The 20,189-nt window shown below is 40.2% G+C and overlaps 1 protein-coding gene across 1 annotated transcript in view; it reads left to right on the forward strand.

The window, feature by feature from the left end:
• The first annotated feature begins 314 nt into the window (after window positions 1–314).
• LOC119242137 (caspase-13-like) overlaps window positions 315–20,189 on the forward strand; it is a 32,275-nt gene continuing 12,400 nt past the window's right edge. Inside the window, exons 1-5 of the mRNA XM_037507910.1 lie at window positions 315–321; window positions 1,033–1,116; window positions 2,135–2,191; window positions 3,504–3,604; window positions 4,265–4,438. Of these exons, the coding sequence (XP_037363807.1) occupies window positions 315–321; window positions 1,033–1,116; window positions 2,135–2,191; window positions 3,504–3,604; window positions 4,265–4,438 (423 nt within the window). The remainder of the gene's footprint in view (window positions 322–1,032; window positions 1,117–2,134; window positions 2,192–3,503; window positions 3,605–4,264; window positions 4,439–20,189) is intronic.

Here is a 20,189-nt window from a genome sequence, read left to right on the forward strand (position 1 = left end):
TGCTGCTCCCCTCAGCAGTGTATTTCGGTCAATCTGCCTTTTCTGTTCCCCACTTTCTCTCTGGTGAATCCTCGCATCTCCCACATGTCTGGCCTGTACTCCAGTTCTTGTAGGCATAAATAAATAAGTCTTTAAAAAATAAAAACAAGAAAAGCTTCACTCATCCATACCTGCATATACAAGCATCCACAGGTGCAGTGCAGCACCTGTGTCTGGACATGTGACCATGCCCCGCCCATGAGGAATACCATGAACACTCTCAGCATTGGTTACTTAGTTGTCCTGTGCTTCACAAGAGGAGAGCCACAAAGGTCATGGCTGGTAAGTTTGTTTGTTTGTTTGTTTGATCAAGTTGTGTTTTTAGGAGAGAGATCTGAGATACATTGACTCAAAGTGTTGTTGTTCACTGAATTTTGTATAGTTTGGTGAGTAGTATTTAGAGAATAAAGGAAGGAAACTTATTCCTTGATGCCAGGCTATGAGGTATGGGGACTGGTAAGCCAGCTACTCAGCTAAGTTTTCCTTCCATTTCAGAGAAAAAAAGTAAATGCTGGGAAGGTCTGTAACCTCATTTACTGAGGTTGTTTTGTGGATCTTACTTAAATGTCAAATGTCCAAACATGACTGAAGTTTAAATCTGTAAGACAGACTCACCACACGCTGTTGTCCTTAAGTAAGAGAAATTGAAATAACAAGAATGTGACCATTAAGTCTGTGGAAGTTAGAGCTAATAATCACAAAAGCAATAGCTCAGGCTAGGTTCCTTGGGTCCTGCCATTCACCAAAGCAGAATACATCACAGAGAACAGTCTGGGTAAGTATAGTTTTGTTTTGACTCAGATGGATTGGGATTCTTGGAATGGGTGTGCGTTAGCTAAGAAAGACTGGGGGGAATGTTGGATCCACTGCTTGGGACACTTAACCAATTAAGAGAAAACATATAGAGAAAAAAGAGAGTTCTGGCTAATGAGGTGATAGAGTGTGGTAACTTAAGGTGTTTGTAAAGTTCTACTATTTTTCTGCTTCTAACAGATAAGAGACTAATGGGAAAAAGGCAAATATTTGTTAAGTCAGTATCTGAAGATACCCTTAATGACTTGTTGGATGTTATATCAAGTGAGAAGATACTGAATCCAGAGGAGATAGAAATAGTGAAAAAGAGAAATCTTACTACTATAGCTAAGGCACATTGCTTGGCTGACTGTGATTCAGAAGGGGTCCCCTGCCAGCCAAACACTGATTGACTGCATCTGCAAGAGTGACTCCACCCTTGCTGACAAGCTGGGATTTTCTTCAATTAAGAGTCCTCAGTTCTGCATGAGGGATGTCTGCACTTGCTTTTCAATCTATACCCCCAATGTTTTCTTTCTTACTCACTTTGCAGATAAAAGATGATTCATTCGCTGTTGACATCTACTCACCCTGAAGCTCCCATGCACATAACACATACCACACACACACATCATGCTGAACTTCTCTCCCTGCTCTCCTTTGCTTTATCCTAGTAACATACTCTTCAGGTTTTCTGCTCCAGGTCTTGACCATGTATTTCTCTGTTTAAAGTAGTTTTATATTAGAGGAGAATAATTTAGTTCTGCAGCAATAATCTAAAAGACTGTATTCTACCCTCTCCGGGTAAATAAATAAAGACCTTGACTTTGCTCATTGACAGTAGGTGCTTAAGGTTCATGAAGGGTCTACAAGAAAAACTGGAATAACATTTGTCTCCCCCTCCTTTTCTATTTGCTTGATTTAGATATATTTTTAAGCTATTTGTCTGGCAACATGTTTCTACTCCCCAAAATATGTAGCGCAAGCTTTAATAAATATAGAACCAACACTGTGCATTCTGTGTAAACAAAACACCATTTTTTCCTACATTTTTTTACAAATAGAAATCTTAGGGATGCTTCTGACAGACTTCACTGTGCCAAATCCAACTGTTTTTGTTTCATGAAAGATACTAAATACTAATGGCAATGGTCAGGGTAACAGGGTATAAAACATAGTGCATAATATAATCACTTTCTCTAAGTTTGTGCTCCCATTATCCTGACACAAAAGCTGCCACTCCAGTAGTTTTTTGTTTTGTTTGCTTTATTTAATTTTATATTGGACTCTGTTTTTAATTGAGGCAACAGTGGTTTACAGTGCTGTGTACGATTTAGAGGCACCGGATCACACCCTTCAGGTATGTGTTACCTCACCCCACCTACCACCAAGGCCCCCATAGCCTCCACCATAATGCACTATGTCCTCCACTCACTTTGCTCTGCCCCCACCCCCGGTCAGATTTCTACAGTCATATTTCTAGGGTTTGTTACTATTTTGGTTTTATCTGATCCTTTCATTTGTTTCTCTATATTTCTCCATATTTCACATATATGTTACTCTCCTGTATTTGTCTTTCTCCTTCTGACTTACTTCACCTAGCATCATCCCTTCCAACTTCAGCCATATTGTTATAAATGGCAAGATTTTATCTTTGTCTTATAACTGAGTAGTATTCCATTGTGTAAGTATATTATCTTAATCCACTCATCTGTTGATAGGCATTTGGTTTATAGTAAATAAAACCAACGGGCCCCCTTCCCTTAAGTTCCTTTTCCTTTTCTGGAGGCTCATTTGGGAGTTTGAGGGATCAAACCCTCAAATTTTTGTAAGCAGAAGACTAGATAGGGGAGAAATGATCATCTGCAGTCTTCAGCCTGAACCTTTCCTCTTGGCATTTCCCAACACACTTGCTCCAGAAGATTTACCCCACTCTGAACTCTGGGTCTTCAGGAAGGACACCTCCCCTGCCCAGCACCACAGAGGCCAAATGCTTCCCTGTCACCCAAGCCACTCCACAGTTATGTGGGGAAAGAAAAACAACAAATCGAATCATTCCTTGTTGCCATTGGCTGAGTTCTTATGTTCCAGTAATTGAGGTATAATCACCAACATACCAGACTGACAGTTAGCAAGCTCAGGTTCATTGCAAGAAAGACTCCTGATGGCAGGAGCGGGTCCAAGGGAGGAGGTCTCTACTGTTGGAGGTAGGCTTTTATAATGACTCCTGGAAATCAAGAACTAAAGAACCAGAGGTTTAAATCGGTTTATATTGAGAAAGATAAAATAAAAATCACTTCTCCCAATTATTCTCAGGAACTAGCCAGTCCTTATGAGCTGAGGTACATCAGCAGAGCCTTATTCACTTCCTCCCATTCTTCACCAAGGAATCGCATACATGTGCTGCTACATTTTGGGTAATTCTGATAGTCAGATAACTTTCTGCAAATTGAAGCTGTTTCTCTTGCCTGACTGTAATTCATCTCTGTTAATATTGGACAGAAGTACAACTCCACAAGCTAAGATGTCGACTTACAAAGTTTTCTTCCACGTTCCAAAATAATGAGAGTCTTCTGTGATGGTTTCTTGATTGATACATGGCCTAGGGCCCAGTGAGAGAGCAGATTACCAGATACCACAACTCTATGTTAAATAATTTGAAACTCTTGTAGAAACTCTTGCAACAGGGGCAGCAGCCACAGAACACACAGGCAAGCTCAAGCTTTGTCCCCATGAAGACTTCCTGGAACTATGCAGAAAAAAGGCTGGAAATGTGAGTTCATCAATGAATGGAATGGAGGGTAAAATTAAAGTAGAAAGGTTACCTAGATATAAAATTTCCAGAGGTGCTGAAAGAGAGAATGTATTATTTAATGAATCTTTAGGCATTATAAGGGTTACAAAATAATTATGGGTAGATATTTCCATTCTGTTAGGAAAGTTGGATATGCAATAGTGAAATAATACAGCAACCCATTATGTATAGATGCTGAATATATAAAGAGATGCTACAAAAATCAATGCTCCTATAATGAGCATCAAGGTTGAGTTATAGTCAATGTAGATTGAAGTACATGGAGAATGTCTCTAATGTTAAAATATGAATAGAATCTTGAATATTAGATATTGCTTGGCTAAACAGAAGGAAGAAAGAGAGAAAATATTCTAATCCAGTTCATAAAACATTCTTGTTCATCACTCTGGGGGTTTGCTTTTTTATTCATATCCTGGATTTGAGATCATTCCCCATTCCTTCTGCTTCCTTTCAGAAGTCCTCCTATAATCCATTAGTAGAAGAGAGTAAAGAAACAGTTCTAGCAAAAGTGAGAAGACAAGAAAATGCTATTATATCCTTGACAGTGCAACTCTGACCACACTGAATATGTGGGAAAAAAAAAAAAAAAAGTGCCCCTAAGCTGTCTTTCTTCTGCAGATTTATCCAATACGAGAGAAAGGGAACCGCACTCGCCTGGCTCTCATCATTTGTAACACAGAGTTTAAAAATCTTCCCAGACGCACTGGATCCAACCATGACATCACTGGGATGAAGGGTCTGCTTGAAGACCTGGGCTACAATGTCCAAGTGGAAGAGAATCTCACAGCCAGGGTAAGAATGCCCCTGCCAGCCTCCTGCACCTCCCTACGTAGGTCAAATGACTCATCAGCTTTGTACTTAGAGCAATTTATTTCATTTCTCTAGACCCACCTATACACCTTTTGAGCAATGTTATGCAAACATATACATATATACACGTATGCTTGTGTGCATTCACACATATGTATTATGAAATGTGATAGTTACTTTTTCTTGGAGTTCGTTTCCTTCCTTGTTGAGGTAACACTTGTTTACAACACTGTACATGATTTAAGGGAACAGATTCACACCTCCTTAAATATATGTCCCCAAACCACACCACCATCAAAGCACCCAGAGTCCTTTATCCTGGGCCATTTAACCTACTGCTTCTTTTGTTCCCACCCCATCCCAAGTGTCACGCCTAGCAGCCCCAATTCTGGAGTCATATTTGTAGGTTTTTGTTTTGGTTTAGTTTGGCCTGTTCCTTTGATTTTTTTTTCTCTCTTTGAAAGTGATCAGGTATTTTTCTTTGTTCTTATTTCACTGAGCATTATCCGCTGTTGGTTCCATCGATGATTCTGCAAATGGCAAGAATTTATCTTTTATAATAGCTGAGTAGTACTTTTTTATTTTTTATTTTTATTTTTTTAAGATTTATTTATTTATTTATACAAGCACTGGGTACAGTCAGAAGCACGGGAGGGTGAGAGAATTCAGCAGAGCCAGAGCGGAACAGGCAGACCAACGAAATACACTGCTGAGGGGAGCAGTGGGTGCGCCAGGAGAGGTCTGTCACACCATGTGGGACCCTTGCCAGTGGCCGAGGATCGAACCGGTGCTGCAGAGTCTGTGGGCCGCTTCGCAGCCCAGCACTCAACCACTACACCACCAGAGGAGGCCCAGAGTAGTATTTTTTAAAAAGATTTATTTATTTATAAAAGAACCGGCCTACAGGTCAGATGTGCAGGAGGGTGAGAGGATCCACCAGAGATAGAGCAGGGAACAGAACAGGCAGACTGACTGAAGTACACTGCTGAGGGGAGCAGCAGGCGAGAAAGGAGAGGTCTGCTGTGCCATGTGGCCATGTGGGATTCATAGCGGCTGGATGGGATCGAACCCGCACTACAGAGGCTGCAAACAGCCTCTGCAGTACGGCGCTCAACCACCTGCGCCACCAGGGAGGCACTGTAGTATTCTATTGTGTATACATCCCACATCTTGTCAATGGGCATTTAACTTGTTCCCATATCTTGGCTATTGTAAATAGCATAGTGCTGCAATGAACAGCACTGATATCAATTCACGAATTTGTATTCTTCAGTTAGATATCTAGGAATAGACCTACTGGATCAGATGGTGGTCTATTTTTAGTATTTTGATAAATCTCCATACTGTTTTCCACAGTAGCTGGATAAATCTACATTCCTTCCAACAGTGTATGAGTGTTCCTTTTTCTCCACACCCTGGCAATACTTGTTGTTGCTGGGTTTTTGATATGGGCCATTTTCACAGGTGTTAGGTGGCATCTCATCATCATTTTGATTTGCATTTCTCTGATAATAAGTGACGTTGAATATTTTTTCATGTACCTATTGACCCTCTCTATATCTTCTTTGGAAAACTGGTACTTGGCTCTTCTGCCCATTTTTTGACTGGGTTGTTTTCTTTCTGTTGAGCTGTGAGTTCTTTGTAGATCTTGGATATTAACCCCTTATTGTATGATGTGCAAATATTTCCTCCTATTCAGTAGGGTATTTCTGTGTTTCAATGATTGTTTCTTTCACTGCACAGAAGCTTCTTAGTTTGATATAGTTCCATTTGTGTAGCTTTTAAGGGTGACAGAGATGTACATTCTCTGCTTCTGCAGAGCTTCTCTAACTTTAGGGGCACTTGCCTCACCTGGGGATCTTGTTAAAAGTGAAAGTTCTGATTTAGGAAGTAGGAAACGAGACTCTAAATTTCTCGAAGCTTCTGGGTGATTCAGTAACTGCTTTCTCACTTGAGAGTAAGGATCTAAATTAAATATACGTCATGTTATTGGTTTGATTTGGTGGATGTGATCATACGTGCTGTGACTGCTAAGTGAACTGCTAGTTAAATTTTACATGTAAGAGTTCCTGGGTGTCTGTGAACATGCTGGCCAAAGGATAATCAGTCCCACTCCTATCCGAGAGATTGTCTGTCCAAATAGTGTCCCTCTGGCTCGCTGGGCTTTAAGAGTTGCAGCCTGTGCTGACCAGGCTTTGCAGTTGACTACGCCAGGGCCTGTCATGTCTGCTCCCCATACCAGGATCTACTGGGTCTGGGTTACTGCTGGAATCTGCTCCAAAGCTTTAGGGATCTGTTGGGGCCTAATGGGTTAGGTCTGCCTCATGTTCCCATCCTGGAGCTCACTGAGTTCTACTGGAGCTTTCAGGGTCACAGACTCCTTCCACAACCTTCCTGGGGTTCACTGAGTTCTGTGGGTGGCCTTCTGCCAGAGGAGCTTCTTCCTGGACCTTCCCTGGAGGAGCTTGCTGAAGTTTGCCAAGGGCTACTGCTTGTGCAGCTGCCTCCAGGACTAGCCCTGGTGTTCCCACAGGTCTGTGGCCAGGTCAGCAGGAGAGTACTATGGCAGGTCTGCTTCCAACTCAGTCCTGGGCCTCGCTGAGATCTGCTGAGGGTTACTGTGTAAGGGCCTTGCAAGCTCCACTCTGCAGCTTACAGGGCCCACTGGGCTGATGGGGCTCACCTCACCTATCAGGAGGAGCTACCTGCTTAGCCCTTTTCATTACTGTTAAGCCCCCACTTCTCATGTTACCTTCAGTGAGTGCTGTAATTTGTTTTTCTTTTAGAAGGTACTGGCTTTACATTGCTACAATCTAGCTGTGGGTACTAGCATACCTGAGCCCAGGGTCTCCACTCTATTTACATCTTGCCCCAACCATACAGTTATTTTTGAAGTGGAAACTGCTGCCTTTGTTTTACTTAGGAAAACACACACACAAACACATACACATACACGCACACACACCTCTCCCCACACACTGTTCCAAAATGTGGTGATATGGTGAGGGCTGGGGTAGAGGATCACCCAGAGTGCACTGTAGTAACAGGGAACACAGCCACTGACAGAACTGTGGCAACACTGGGGTATGAGAGGGTGAAGGAGTAGAGTATCCTAAATCCATCCTTCCACTGCTCTCTGATCCCTTTGATCTCCTGCTAGTGCTTCCTCTTGACCAAACACAATTTGAAGCTTGTTGACCAAAGTGCCCAATGAGTCTGATTCATAGAACCACAGAAGAGCAGAGCATGTGTCTGGGGATCCCAAGTGAAAAATAGCCAGCACCACAGAGTGAAGTCAGTGAAGAAGGAGTAGAGAACACTAGGACTCCATCTCTCTCTCCACCTGGAGAACAACTGTCTGACCAGAAAAAGTCTGAAGTGACTATTTTAGAACTCGGGGGTTTATTTGAATACTCCCAATATTATTTGAATACTCCCAGAGAAGAGCTGGCTGGTAAATTGTAGTTAATTTCAGTTAATTTCAATCTGCATGTTGTGCTGGCTACCCAATCCCCACCCTCATTCCATGGCAGGCAGCTGTGGGAGCAGCAGTCTGCACTTATGGTGCCACTTAAGGATGCAAAGTGGGCAATAAGCAACTTGTCCTCCCAATGTCAGGGTGCCTTGTTCTGGCTGGGGAGCCCTGCTGGATAGCTGTGGACATAGGAGCTGCATGCCATGTTTCAGTCCCCACCTACTGAAGTAGCTTCCAAGATACACAAAGGACCTGCATCTGTGTTGCTGGAGTGTGTGTGTGTGTGTGTGTGTTATCATTCAGAACGACTTCAAATACAGGACATTCAAGAAGCCACAATTTATGCTCAAGCTCAAATAGTGCCTGAGATTACCTTAAACTTTCACTGCAGGCTGAGCTCTGGCACAGAGATGCACTAAAACAATAACCACAATCCTTGGGGTAAAGAGAGAATCTAAGATCAAACTCAAATATCCAGTTTTTTACAAAAATTTCATAAAGCACAGAAGAAACAGTATGAACCATTCAGAGGAATAAAATAAATGAAAGAAACCATCCCTGAGGAAATCCAGAGGGACAACCTTAGACAAAAGTCTTAAAGATTCTCAGAAACTAAAGGAAGACATGGGCAAACACAAGAATAAGATAGATGAGCAACATGAGGACAGCCACAGAGTGAGAGAGAGAATGAAAAAAGAACCATCAAGAAATTCTGGTGATAGGTCAGTAGGATAGAAGAGAGAAAATCAAGGAAACCAAACTTAGTTCTTTGAAAAGATCAACAAATATGACACATCTTTACTTAAACAACACAACAAAGAAAAACAGAATATACTAACAACCAATACCAGAAATGCAAGTGGAGTCATTTTAAGTCCTTACAGAGATTTAAAAAAATGATTGTAATAGAATACTTTAAACAACTACATGCCAACAAATTGGATAACTTAGATGAAATGGATGGATCCTTATAAACATTCTTAGAAACATAATATGACTATGTGATGAAGTTAAAAATATATAGACTAGAGGGCGGAGCAACATGGCGGCGAGGAGACGCTGCGAGTAAGATCTCCCATTAAAAAAAGTTAATAGGGAGGAAAAGCGGCAGGTCCCAGTGAGAACTGGGACAAGGAAGATAAACGGACAACTCCAGCAAACTACCCGAAGAAGAAAGTTGCCATAAAAGAGGACTAGAAGGGAGGAAAGCGCAGAACCCTGCTCCCCTACCCCACCCACAAAGTCCGCACTCTCCGACCAGCAGAGAGGGGGAAAACAACAAACTAAAACGACCAACAAGAACGAACTACGCATCAGGCGGGACTGTGAGTGGAAAGGAACTATTTCAGCCACCACACCCCGTGAACTGGAGCTGTGGAGAACCCTGCAGGATTCGCCCCGGAGGTGAGCGAACGGCTCCGGGTGCCATTAGAGAACAAAGAGACTCTGGAGACGTGCACATAGCCCCAGGCCGGCCGGTAAGATTGTGCGGAAAAGCAGCGCGCTTGAAAAGCAAACGCAGATCGCAGGAGCCCAGGTCCCCGCGCCTGCGACCTAGGCTTGTGGGGAGACGCGTGGAGGCCCTCACTGGGGTGAAAGTCCCTCACTGAGTAATCAGGAACCAGGCGTCCAGGCACGGGAGCGGGGTGCAAAAGGCGCCATTCCTGCAGCCTCTGAACTGTGCTACAGCTCGCGTCCTGGACCTGAGGGCTTTGGAACTGAGACCCGGGGCATGAAATTCGGAGCGTGGGTCCTCCACGTCGGTGGGGCACAAGGCAGACACAGCACCCCAAAGCCATTGAGGTTTTCCCTACCATTCCCACTCTGTTCCCTGTCCCACAGGGTGAAGAAAAACAGCCCCCCCATGGACTAGGAGAGATCTCTGGTGCCACCTAGCGACCAGAAAAAAAGTCACTAATGCCCCATAGAACAGGGACCTTTCTTGAAAACTGCAGAAGGCTCCTGGAGGAACCCGTGGCCAGCTGGGAAGTTAGCCCACCCCAGGCCCCTTCATACCAGCAGTCTGAGCCCACAGGGGAGCGGGCACCCACAGCCGGGGCAGACCGGGCGCGCAGAAGAGTGTGCCTGAGACCGGACGCGCAGGGAGTGTGTCCCGCATCACCATTTTAGAACAGGGATATTTCTTCAGGAAAGAATGCATGTAGAAGGCTCCCTCAGGAGCCAGAGGTGAGCGGGGAAGCTCGCCCATGCCAGGCCCCTTCTGGCCTTCAGTCCGAACCCAGAGGGGGAGCCAGAACCCACCGCCGGGGCAGACCAAGCACACAGGGGTGTGTGTCCCCACATCGGCATTTTAGAACAGGGACCTTTGTTCAGTAAAGACTGCTTGAAACTGACAGATGGCTCTTGGAGGAGCCAGAGGGGAGCAGAGAAGCTCACCCAAGATGCTGGCCAGTCCCAGCAACACAGTGTCCCAATGCATAAGACAAATTAGAAAACAGACAGTAGGGAGTATAAGAACCACACGCAACCAAACAACTCCACAGGTAAAAAGCATACCACAAAAAGAAAACCATCCCCCAGATTGCAACGACAGTAACTTGGAAGAACTTCTGAGCCTTCCAGAAAGAGAATTTAAAATTGCCATGATTAAAAAAATGACAGAACTCATAAAGGAAAACAATGATCAGAAGAAGGAAATTGAGTCCCTAAAGAGGGAAAACAATGGTCAGAAGAATGAAATTGAGTCCCTAAAGAGGGAAGTAAAAGAAACGCAGGAGATCAAAGAATTAATGGAGGAACTAAAGAACTCTGGGAAAAGCAATGAAAGCAGAATAGATGAAATGGAAGAATGAATAAGTACTCTTGAAGACACAGAAATAAAAAGAACCAAAACAGAAAAGGAAAGAGAAGTATGAAGGAAAAAGAACGAAGAAAGACTTTGGGAACTATCTGACTCCATGAGGAGAGGAAATATAAGAGTTATAGGAATTCCAGAAGGAGAGGAGAGAGATGTAGGAACAGAGAAAATATTCCAGTAGATAATTGAAGAGAATTTCCCAAATGTGAAGAAGGAGCTGAAAATTGATATACAAGAAGCAAGAAGAACACCAAACTTCCATGACGAAAGGAAAAATACAGCAAGACACATAATAGTAAAGCTCCCAAGAATCCAGGACAAGGAAAAAATAATGAAGCTGACAAGAGGGAAGAAACAGATAAGATTCAAAGGAAAACCAATCAGGCTGACATCAGACTTCTCTGAAGAAACACTTCAGGCAAGGAGAGAGTGGAGGGACATAGTCAACAGACTCCAAGAAAACAGATGCCAACCAAGAATACTCTATCCCGCAAAGCTCTCTTTCCTCTATGAAGAAAGAATAAGGACCTTCCCAGACAAGCAGAAACTCCAGAATTTCATTACGACTAAACCCCCACTCCAAAAAATACTATAAGGAATCCTAAAGCCAGAACCTCAGAGGGACGAATAACAATGAAAGAAGGCAAAAAAAAAAAAGTTATTAAAAGAATAAATAAATAAAATCAAAGGAAAGACAAACACAATGGCAAATACAGATGCTAACATATCAATATATTTTTTTTAAAGATTTATTTATTTATTTATACAAGCATTGGGTATAGTCAGAAGCGCGGGAGGGTGAGAGAATTCACCAGAGCCAGAGCAGGGAGCAGAACAGGCAGAAGGACCGAAGTACACTGCTGAGGGGAGCAGCGGGCGGCAGGAGAGGTCTGCTCGCCATGTGGGACCCTCCTCCGGTGGCCGGGGAGCAGCTGGGGATCAAACCGGCACTGCAGAGGCTGCAGGCAGCTTCGCAACCCAGCGCTCAACCGCTGCGCTACCAGGGATGCCCATTAACATATCAATATTAACTCTAAATGTAAATGGACTAAACTCTTCAATAAAAAGACACAGAGTTGCAGCCTGGATTAAGAAACAAAACCCAACCTTTTGCTGTCTCCAGGAAACACACTTAGCTACAAAAGATAAAAATAGGCTCAAAATTAAAGGATGGAAAACAATCCTACAAGCAAATGGACCAAAAAAGAAAGCAGGAACAGATATACTTATATCAGATAAAACAGACTTCAAACTCAAAAAAATAAAAAGAGACCCCAATGGTCACTACATTATGATCAAGGGGACAATACTTCAAGAAGAAATAACACTCATTAACATATACTCACCAAACGAAGGAGCACCAAAATATATCAGACAACTGTTGTCCTCTCTGAAAACAGACATCAGAGAAAACACATACGGAGTGGGAGACTTCAACACACCATATTCAACAATGGATAGATCAATAAGACAAAAAATAAGTAAAGAAACTAAAGCTCTAAATAAGGACCTAGAGCATTTGGGCTTAACAGACATCTATAGAACACTAAACCCCAAAAAAATGGAGTACACATTTTTCTCAAGCGCACATGGATCATTCTCCAGGATCGATCACATACTGGGTCACAAGACAAATATCAACAGATACACCAAGATTGAAATCATACCAACCATCTTTTCTGACCATGAAGGCATCAAACTAGAAATAAACCATAAAAAGAAGGCAAGGAACTTTCCTACCTCATGGAGATTAAAAACCACACTACTGGAAGACCACTGGACTAATGAGGAGATCAAAGAAGAAATTAAAAAATTCTTTGAATTGAACGACAAGGAGGCCACCAATATCCTAAATGTATGGGATGCAGCAAAAGCAGTAATAAGAGGAAAATATATAGCAATAGAAGCTCACATCAAGAAACAAGAAAGAACTCAAAGAAACAACCTGATCTCGAAGCTCAAAGATCTAGAAAAAGAACAACAAAAAAAACCCAAAACCAGTAGAAGAAAAGAAATAATAAAAACCAAAGCAGAAATAAATGAAATTGAAATTAAAAAAAACAATCCAAAAGATTAATGAAACCAAGAGCTGGTTCTTTGAAAAAATCAATAAAATAGACAAACCCCTAGCCAGGCTCACAAAGGAAAAAAGGGAGAAAGCACAAATAAACAGGATCATCAGTGAAAGAGGAGAAATCACAACGGACACAGCAGAAATCAAAAGAATAATCAGTAACTACTATGAACAGTTATATGGAAACAAGTTCAACAATCTAGAGGAGATGGACAAATTCCTACAACTCCACAATCACCCACAGCTAAATAAAGAAGAAATAGAACACCTAAACAGACCAATTATAAGCAGCGAAATTGAAATGGTAATCAAAAACCTCCCCAAAAACAAAATCCCAGGACCTAATGGATTTACAAATGAATTCTACCAAACATTCAGAGACGAATTAGTGCCTATCCTTCACAAACTCTTCCAAAAAAATGAGAAGGAAGGGCAATACCAAACACATTCTATGAAGCCAACATTACACTAATACCAAAACCAAACAAGGACAACACAAAAAAGGAAAACTACAGGCCAATCTCCCTAATGAACACTGATGCAAAAATCCTCAATAAAATTTTAGCTATCAGAATCCAACAATGTATCCAAATATAATTCACCACGACCAAGTAGGATTCATTCCAGGGACACAAGGATGGTTTAACATCCGAAAATCAATCAACGTTATCCAACACATCAACAAAAAGAAATATAAAAACCATATGATAATATCAATAGATGCTGAGAAACTTTCGACAAAGTGCAACACCCATTCATGATAAAAGCCCTTGAAAATCCTGGGATACAAGGAACATACCTCAACATCATAAAGGCCATCTATGACAAGCCAACAGCCAGTATCATTCTCAATGGTGAAAAGCTGAAAGCAATTCCATTAAGATGTGGAACAAGACAAGGATGTCCACTCTCACCACTGCTTTTCAATATAATACTGGAAGTCCTAGCCAGAGCAATAAGACAAGAGAAAGACATCCAAGGAATCCAAATAGGAAAAGAAGAAGTCAAACTATCACTATTTGCAGATGATATGATAATATACATAGAGAACCCCAAAAACTCCACAGAAAAACTAATTCAACCCATCAATCAGTTCAGTAAAGTGGCAGGATACAAAATCAACATGCAGAAGTCAGTAGCCTTCCTATACACAAACTATAAATCTGAAGAAGAAGAAATCAAAAAAAACTATCCCTTTTATTATTGAAACAAAAAAACCCCAAATATTTGGGAATAAATCTAACAAAAGAGGTAAAGGACCTATACAAAGAAAACAATAAAACACTGTTAAAAGAAATAGAAGAAGACACAAAGAAATGGAAAGACATCCCCTGCTCATGGATTGGGAGAATAAACATTATTAAAATGGCCATCCTACCAAAAGCAATCTACAGATTCAATGCTGTTCCAATCAAAATTTCAATGTCATTCTTCAAAGAAATAGAACAATTATTGATGAAATTCATATGGAACCACAAAAAACCCCAAATAGCAAAAGCCCTCCTGAAAAACAAAAAGAAGGGAATGGAGGCATCACACTCCCAGACTTCAAACTATACTACGAAGCCATAATCATCAAAACTGCATGGTATTGGAACAAGAACAGACATACAGACCAATGGAATCGAATAGAAAATCCAGAAATAAACCCACAGATTTATGGTCCACTAATCTTTGACAAAGGAGCAAAGAGGAGGAAAGACAGTTTGTTCAATAAATGGTGCTGGGAAAACTGGGTTGCTACATGTAAAAGAGTGAAGCTTGACCACTACCTCACACCATACACAAAAATCAACTCAAAATGAATTAAAGAACTAGACATAAGACCTGAAACCATAAAATACATAGAAGGAAATATAGGCGAAACACTACGTGATTTGCACATCAAAGACATCTTTACAGACACATCACCCAAAGCAGTGATAGTGAAGGCAAAGATCAACAGCTGGGACTACATCAAATTAAAGAGCTTCTGCACAGCAAAAGAGACAATAACAAAAACAAAGAGAAACCCCACCAAGTGGGAGAACATTTTTGCACACAACACTAACGATAAAGGACTGATCACAAAAATCTGCAAAGAGCTGATGAGACTCAACAACAACAAAGAAAATAATCCAGTCAAAAAATGGGCAGAAGAGCTAAAAAGAAACTTCTCTGAAGAGGAAATGCAAATGGCCAACAGGCATATGAAAAAATGTTCAACATCACTTGCAATCAGGGAAATGCAAATCAAAACTACCATGAGATACCATCTCACACCAGTGAGAATGGCACATATTAAAAAAACTAGCAACAACAAATGTTGGCGAGGTTGTGGAGAAAAAGGAACTCTTCTGCACTGTTGATGGGAGTGCAAACTGGTCCAACCACTATGGAGAGCTGTGTGGAGATTTCTGGACCTACTAAACATAGAGCTTCCATATGATCCAGCAATTCCACTCCTAGGTATTTACCCAAAGGACACAGAAACATCAATTCCAAAGAACACCTGCACCCCTATGTTTATAGCAGCACTATTTACAATAGCTAAGGTTTGAAAACAGCCCAAATGCCCAAAAATAGATGACTGGATCAAGAAGATGTGGTACATATATACCATGGAATATTACTCAGCATTCAAAAAAGATAAACACATGCAATTTGCGGCAACATGGATGGCGCTGGAAGGGATCATGCTCAGTGAAATAAGCCAGAAAGAAAAAGAAAAATACCGGATGGTCTCACTCATAGCAGGAATCTAGAGAACTTAAATAAGGGACCAGGAAAAATGTATAACTATAAAAAAGTCAAAATCAAAATCAACAAAAAACTATGAACCAGAGATACTTTTTGGTGGGTGGGTGGCGGGAGGGGAGGGATTGGGGTCAGATTGAGGAGGTTGCAATTGTATGGGGAATAAAAAATAAAATTAAAATAATATATATATATATATTATATATATATATATATACTAAACCTACATTAGTAAGGAAATTGAATTGGTAATAAAAATCTCACAACAAAGAAAAGTCCTATACCAATGTCTTCTTTCATCAATTCCACCTATCCTTTAAAATATTGAGAAAGTGGGAATACTTGTTAACTTATATTGAGGCTATGATTGTAAACTTAGATAAAGACACAGTAAGAACAGAAAATATTAATTGTGAATATAGATACACAAATCCTAGACATTTTTTTAACCTAGGAGGAGAATTTACAGAAATGGCAAGGGTGCTCACAGGACTAATTAAGAGGCTGGACAAAAAAACTGGGAGAAAGTAATCTTGATGGAGGACCTTCGTGTTGCAGCAGCTGACACCACAGTCAAGGCCGTGTCATAGGCACAGTTGGGACATACCAGTGATGCTACCAGAACTGCAATGGGTCAGTCTCCTGATAATTGTATTTGTTTTCTTTCTTAGGTAACACTGTATTCTAACATACATACGTACATACCTACATTCATAAAAGTTTAAATGTGCATCATTAAAATCAATATATATAGGTTCTCTCTGGTGGCACAAGGGTTAGGTCTCAGCACTATGAATATATCAGCAGCCACTGCAGCATGAGTTCAATCCTGGGCCAGGGAGCTACCCATATGGCACAGCAGACCTGCCCTGTCTTGCCCGCTGCTCCTCTCAACAGTTTATTTCAGTCAGTCTGCCTATTCTGCTCCCCACTCTGTCTTTGGTGTATCCTGTCACTCTCTGCACCTCTGCCCTATACCCTAGTTCTTCTATGTAAAAATAAAATCTTGAAAATAAATAAATAATATCAATATCTAAGTAAATAGAGTCAATATGTATACATTGCATTAAGTTCAGTGCTGAACGTCCAAATTTTTTTTTAATTAAAAAAAATATTTTATATATTTTTTACATCATTCTTCATTTTTGCACAATGTACACTTTCTCATCTCAGTTACAGTCCTGTGAAATTCCCATCACCCATTCACCCATGTACCATCACCATAGTCTCTTGGGCTCTTCCCACCCCTGCTTTGATCCTACTCGTTTCCCCCCCCCACCCCGCAGAATGTCTCTGGTTTATAGTTGCCTGTTGATTTTCATTTTTACTTTGTTATAATTACTTTTTTCCCTGATCCCTTATTTGGATACTCTGCATTCCTCCTATAAGTGAAGCCATCCACTATTTTCTTTTTCATTCTGGCTTATTTCATTGAGGATGATCCCTTCCAGCTCCATCCATGTTGCTGTGAATGGCATGAGTTTATCTATTTTGATGGCTGGGTAATATTCCATTGTGTATATTTACCACATCTGTTTTTGGGCATTTGGGTTGTTTCCATAGCTTACTTATTATAAATAGTGCTGCAATAAACATAGGGGTGCAGGTGTCCTTTTGAATTAATATTTTTGAGTCCTTTGGGTAGATATCTAAGAGTGGAATTGCTGGATCATATGGAAGCTCCATTTTCAGTAGTTTGAAGAAACTTCACACAGCTTTCCAAAGTGGTTGGACAAATTCTCATTCCCACCAGCAGTGTAGGAGAGTTCTTTTTCCCCACATCCTCACCAACATCAGTTGTTGCTAGTTTTTTTGTTGTTTTTTTTTTTTTTTTTTGATATGTGCCATTCTCAGTAGTGTAAGATGGCATCTCATTGTGGTTTTGATTTGCATTTCCCAGATTGTGAATGATGTTGAACATATTTTCATATGCCTGTTGGCCATTTGTATTTCCTCTTTGGAAAAGTGTCTTTTTAGCTCTTCTTCCCATTTTATGACTGGGTTGTTTACTTTATTTTTGTTGAGTTTTGTCAGCTTTTTATAATCTTTGTGATAAGTCCCTTATCATTAGCATTGTGTGCAAAAATTTTCTCCCAGTGGGGTGTCTCTTTGTTTCGGTTAATGTCTCTTTTGCTATACAGAAGCTTTTTGATTTGATGTAATCCCAGCTGTTTATTCTTTCCTTTACTATCTTTGCACTGGGTGATGTGTTTTTAAAGATATTACTGAGGTATATGTCTTGTAGTGTTTCACCTATTTTTTCTTCTACATATTTTATGGTTTCAGGTCTTATGTCTAGTTTTTTAATCCATTTTGAGTTGATCTTTGTGTGTGGTGTGAGGTAGTAGTCTAGCTCATTTTTTTGCATGTAGAAGCCCAGTTTTTTCCAGCACTATTTATTGAACAAGCTTTCTTTGTTCCATTGCATATCCTTTGCTCCTTTGTCAAAGATTAGTTGCCCATATATATGTGGGTTTATTTCATGACTTTCTATTCAATTCCATTGGTCTGTGTATCTGTTCTTGTTCCAGAACAATAGATTTTTGATTACTATGGCTTTGTAGTATAGTTTGAAGTCTTGGAGTGTGATACCTCCATTACCTTCCTTTTCAGTCAGGAGAGCTTTGGCTATTAGAGGATATTTTTGGCTCCATGTGAATTTCATCAATATTTGTTCTATTTCGGGCCTCCCCTAGTGGGTTGAGCACTGGGCTGCAAAACTGCTCGGCAGCACCAGACAGCTCAGGTAGCTACCCAGTAGCACCTCTGCAGCACCAGTTCGATCCCTGGCTGCCAGCAAGGTTTCCACATGGCCCGACAGACCTCTCTTGCCTTGCCCGCTGCTCCCCTCAGCAGTGTATTTTGTCAGTCTGCCTGTTATGTTCCCTGCTCTGGCTCTGGTGAATTCTCTCACCCTCCTGCACTTCTGACTGTACCCAGTGCTTGTATAAATAAATAAATATATCTTTAAAAATATTTGTTCTATTTCTTTGAAGAATATCATTGAAATTTTAATTGGAATAGCATTGATTCTGTAAATAGCCCTTAGTAGGATAACCATTTTGATAATGTTAATTCTTACAATCCATGAGCAGGGGATATCTTTCTATTTCTTTGTGCCTTCTTTTATTTCTTTTAACAATATTGTATAGTTTAATTTCTTTATAGTTTTATAGTTTTCTATAGGTCCTTTACCTCTTTTGTTAGGTTTATTCCCATTTATTTGATTTTTTTGTTTCAATAATAAAAGGGATGGTTTTTCTTGATTTTTTTCTTCATATTTATTGTTTGTATATAGGAAAACTACTGATTTCTGCATGCTGATTTTGTATCCTGCTTCTTTACTAACTGGTTGATTATTTTGATTAGCTTTTCTGTGGAGGTTTTGGGTTTCTCTATTTATATTATCATGTCATCTGCAAATAATTATAATTTTACTTCTTCTTTCCCTTTTTGGATTCCTTGTATGTTTTTCTCTTGTCTTATTGCTCTGGCTAGGACTTTCAGTATTGTATTAAAAAGCAGTGGTGACAGTGGACATCCTTGTCTTGTTCCAGATCTTAAGGGAAAGGCTTTCAAAGCTTTTCACCACTGAGAATGATATTTACTATGGTCTTGTCATATATGGCCTTTATGATGGCCTTGAGGCCATATGATGGCCCATATATGGCCTTGAGGTATGTTCCTTCTATCCAGAGAATTTTGAGGGTCTTTATCATACATCGATGTTGAACTTTGTCAAATGCTTTCTCAGCATCAATTAATATGATTATATGGTTTTTATTTTTCTTTTTGTTGATGTGTTGGATTATACACATTGATTGATTACATTGATTGATTTTCAGATATTGAACCATCCTTGTGTCCCTGGAATAAATCCTACTTGGTCATGGTGAATTATCTTATTGATGCGTTGTTGGATTCTGTTGGCTAAGATTTTATTGAGGATTTTTGCATCAGTATTCATTAGAGAGATTGGCCTGTAGTTTTCTTTTTATGTGATGTCCTTGTTCAATTTTAGTATTAGTGTAATATTGGCCTCATAAAACATGTGTGGTATTATCCCTTCCTTATCAATTTTTTGAAAGAGTTTGTGTAGGATAGGCACTAGTTCATTTATGAACGTTTGGTAGAATTCATCTGTAAATCCATTTGGTCCTGGGCTTTGTTTTTGAGGAGAGTTTTGATATCTGTTTCACTTTCACTGCTTGTAATTGGTCTGTTTAAGTTTAGTCTATAATTGCTCTATTTCTTCTTTATCTCACTTTGGATGATTATAAAGTTGTAGGAATTTGTCCATCTCTTCTAGATTGCTGAACTTGTTTGCATATAACTTGTTTTCATAGTCTCTGATTATTCTTTTGATTTCTGCTGTGTCTGTTTTGTTGTCTCCTCTTTCATTTATGATCCTATTTATTTGTGCTTTCTTCCATTTTCTCTTTGTGAGCCTGGCTACCGGTATGTCTATTTGTTTATTTTTTCAAAGAATCAACTTTCATTTTCATTGATCTTCTGGATTCTTTTCTTAACTTCGATTTCATTGATTTCTGCTTTGATTTTTACTATTTTCTTTCTTCGTTCAACTGGCTTTTGGGTATTTTTTGTTGTTGTTGTTGTTGTTCTTTTTCCA

The sequence above is a fragment of the Talpa occidentalis genome, unplaced genomic scaffold (assembly GCF_014898055.3).
Source record: "Talpa occidentalis isolate TD23 unplaced genomic scaffold, MPIMG_talOcc4v2.1 talOcc4.12, whole genome shotgun sequence".
Lineage (NCBI taxonomy): Eukaryota > Metazoa > Chordata > Mammalia > Eulipotyphla > Talpidae > Talpa > Talpa occidentalis.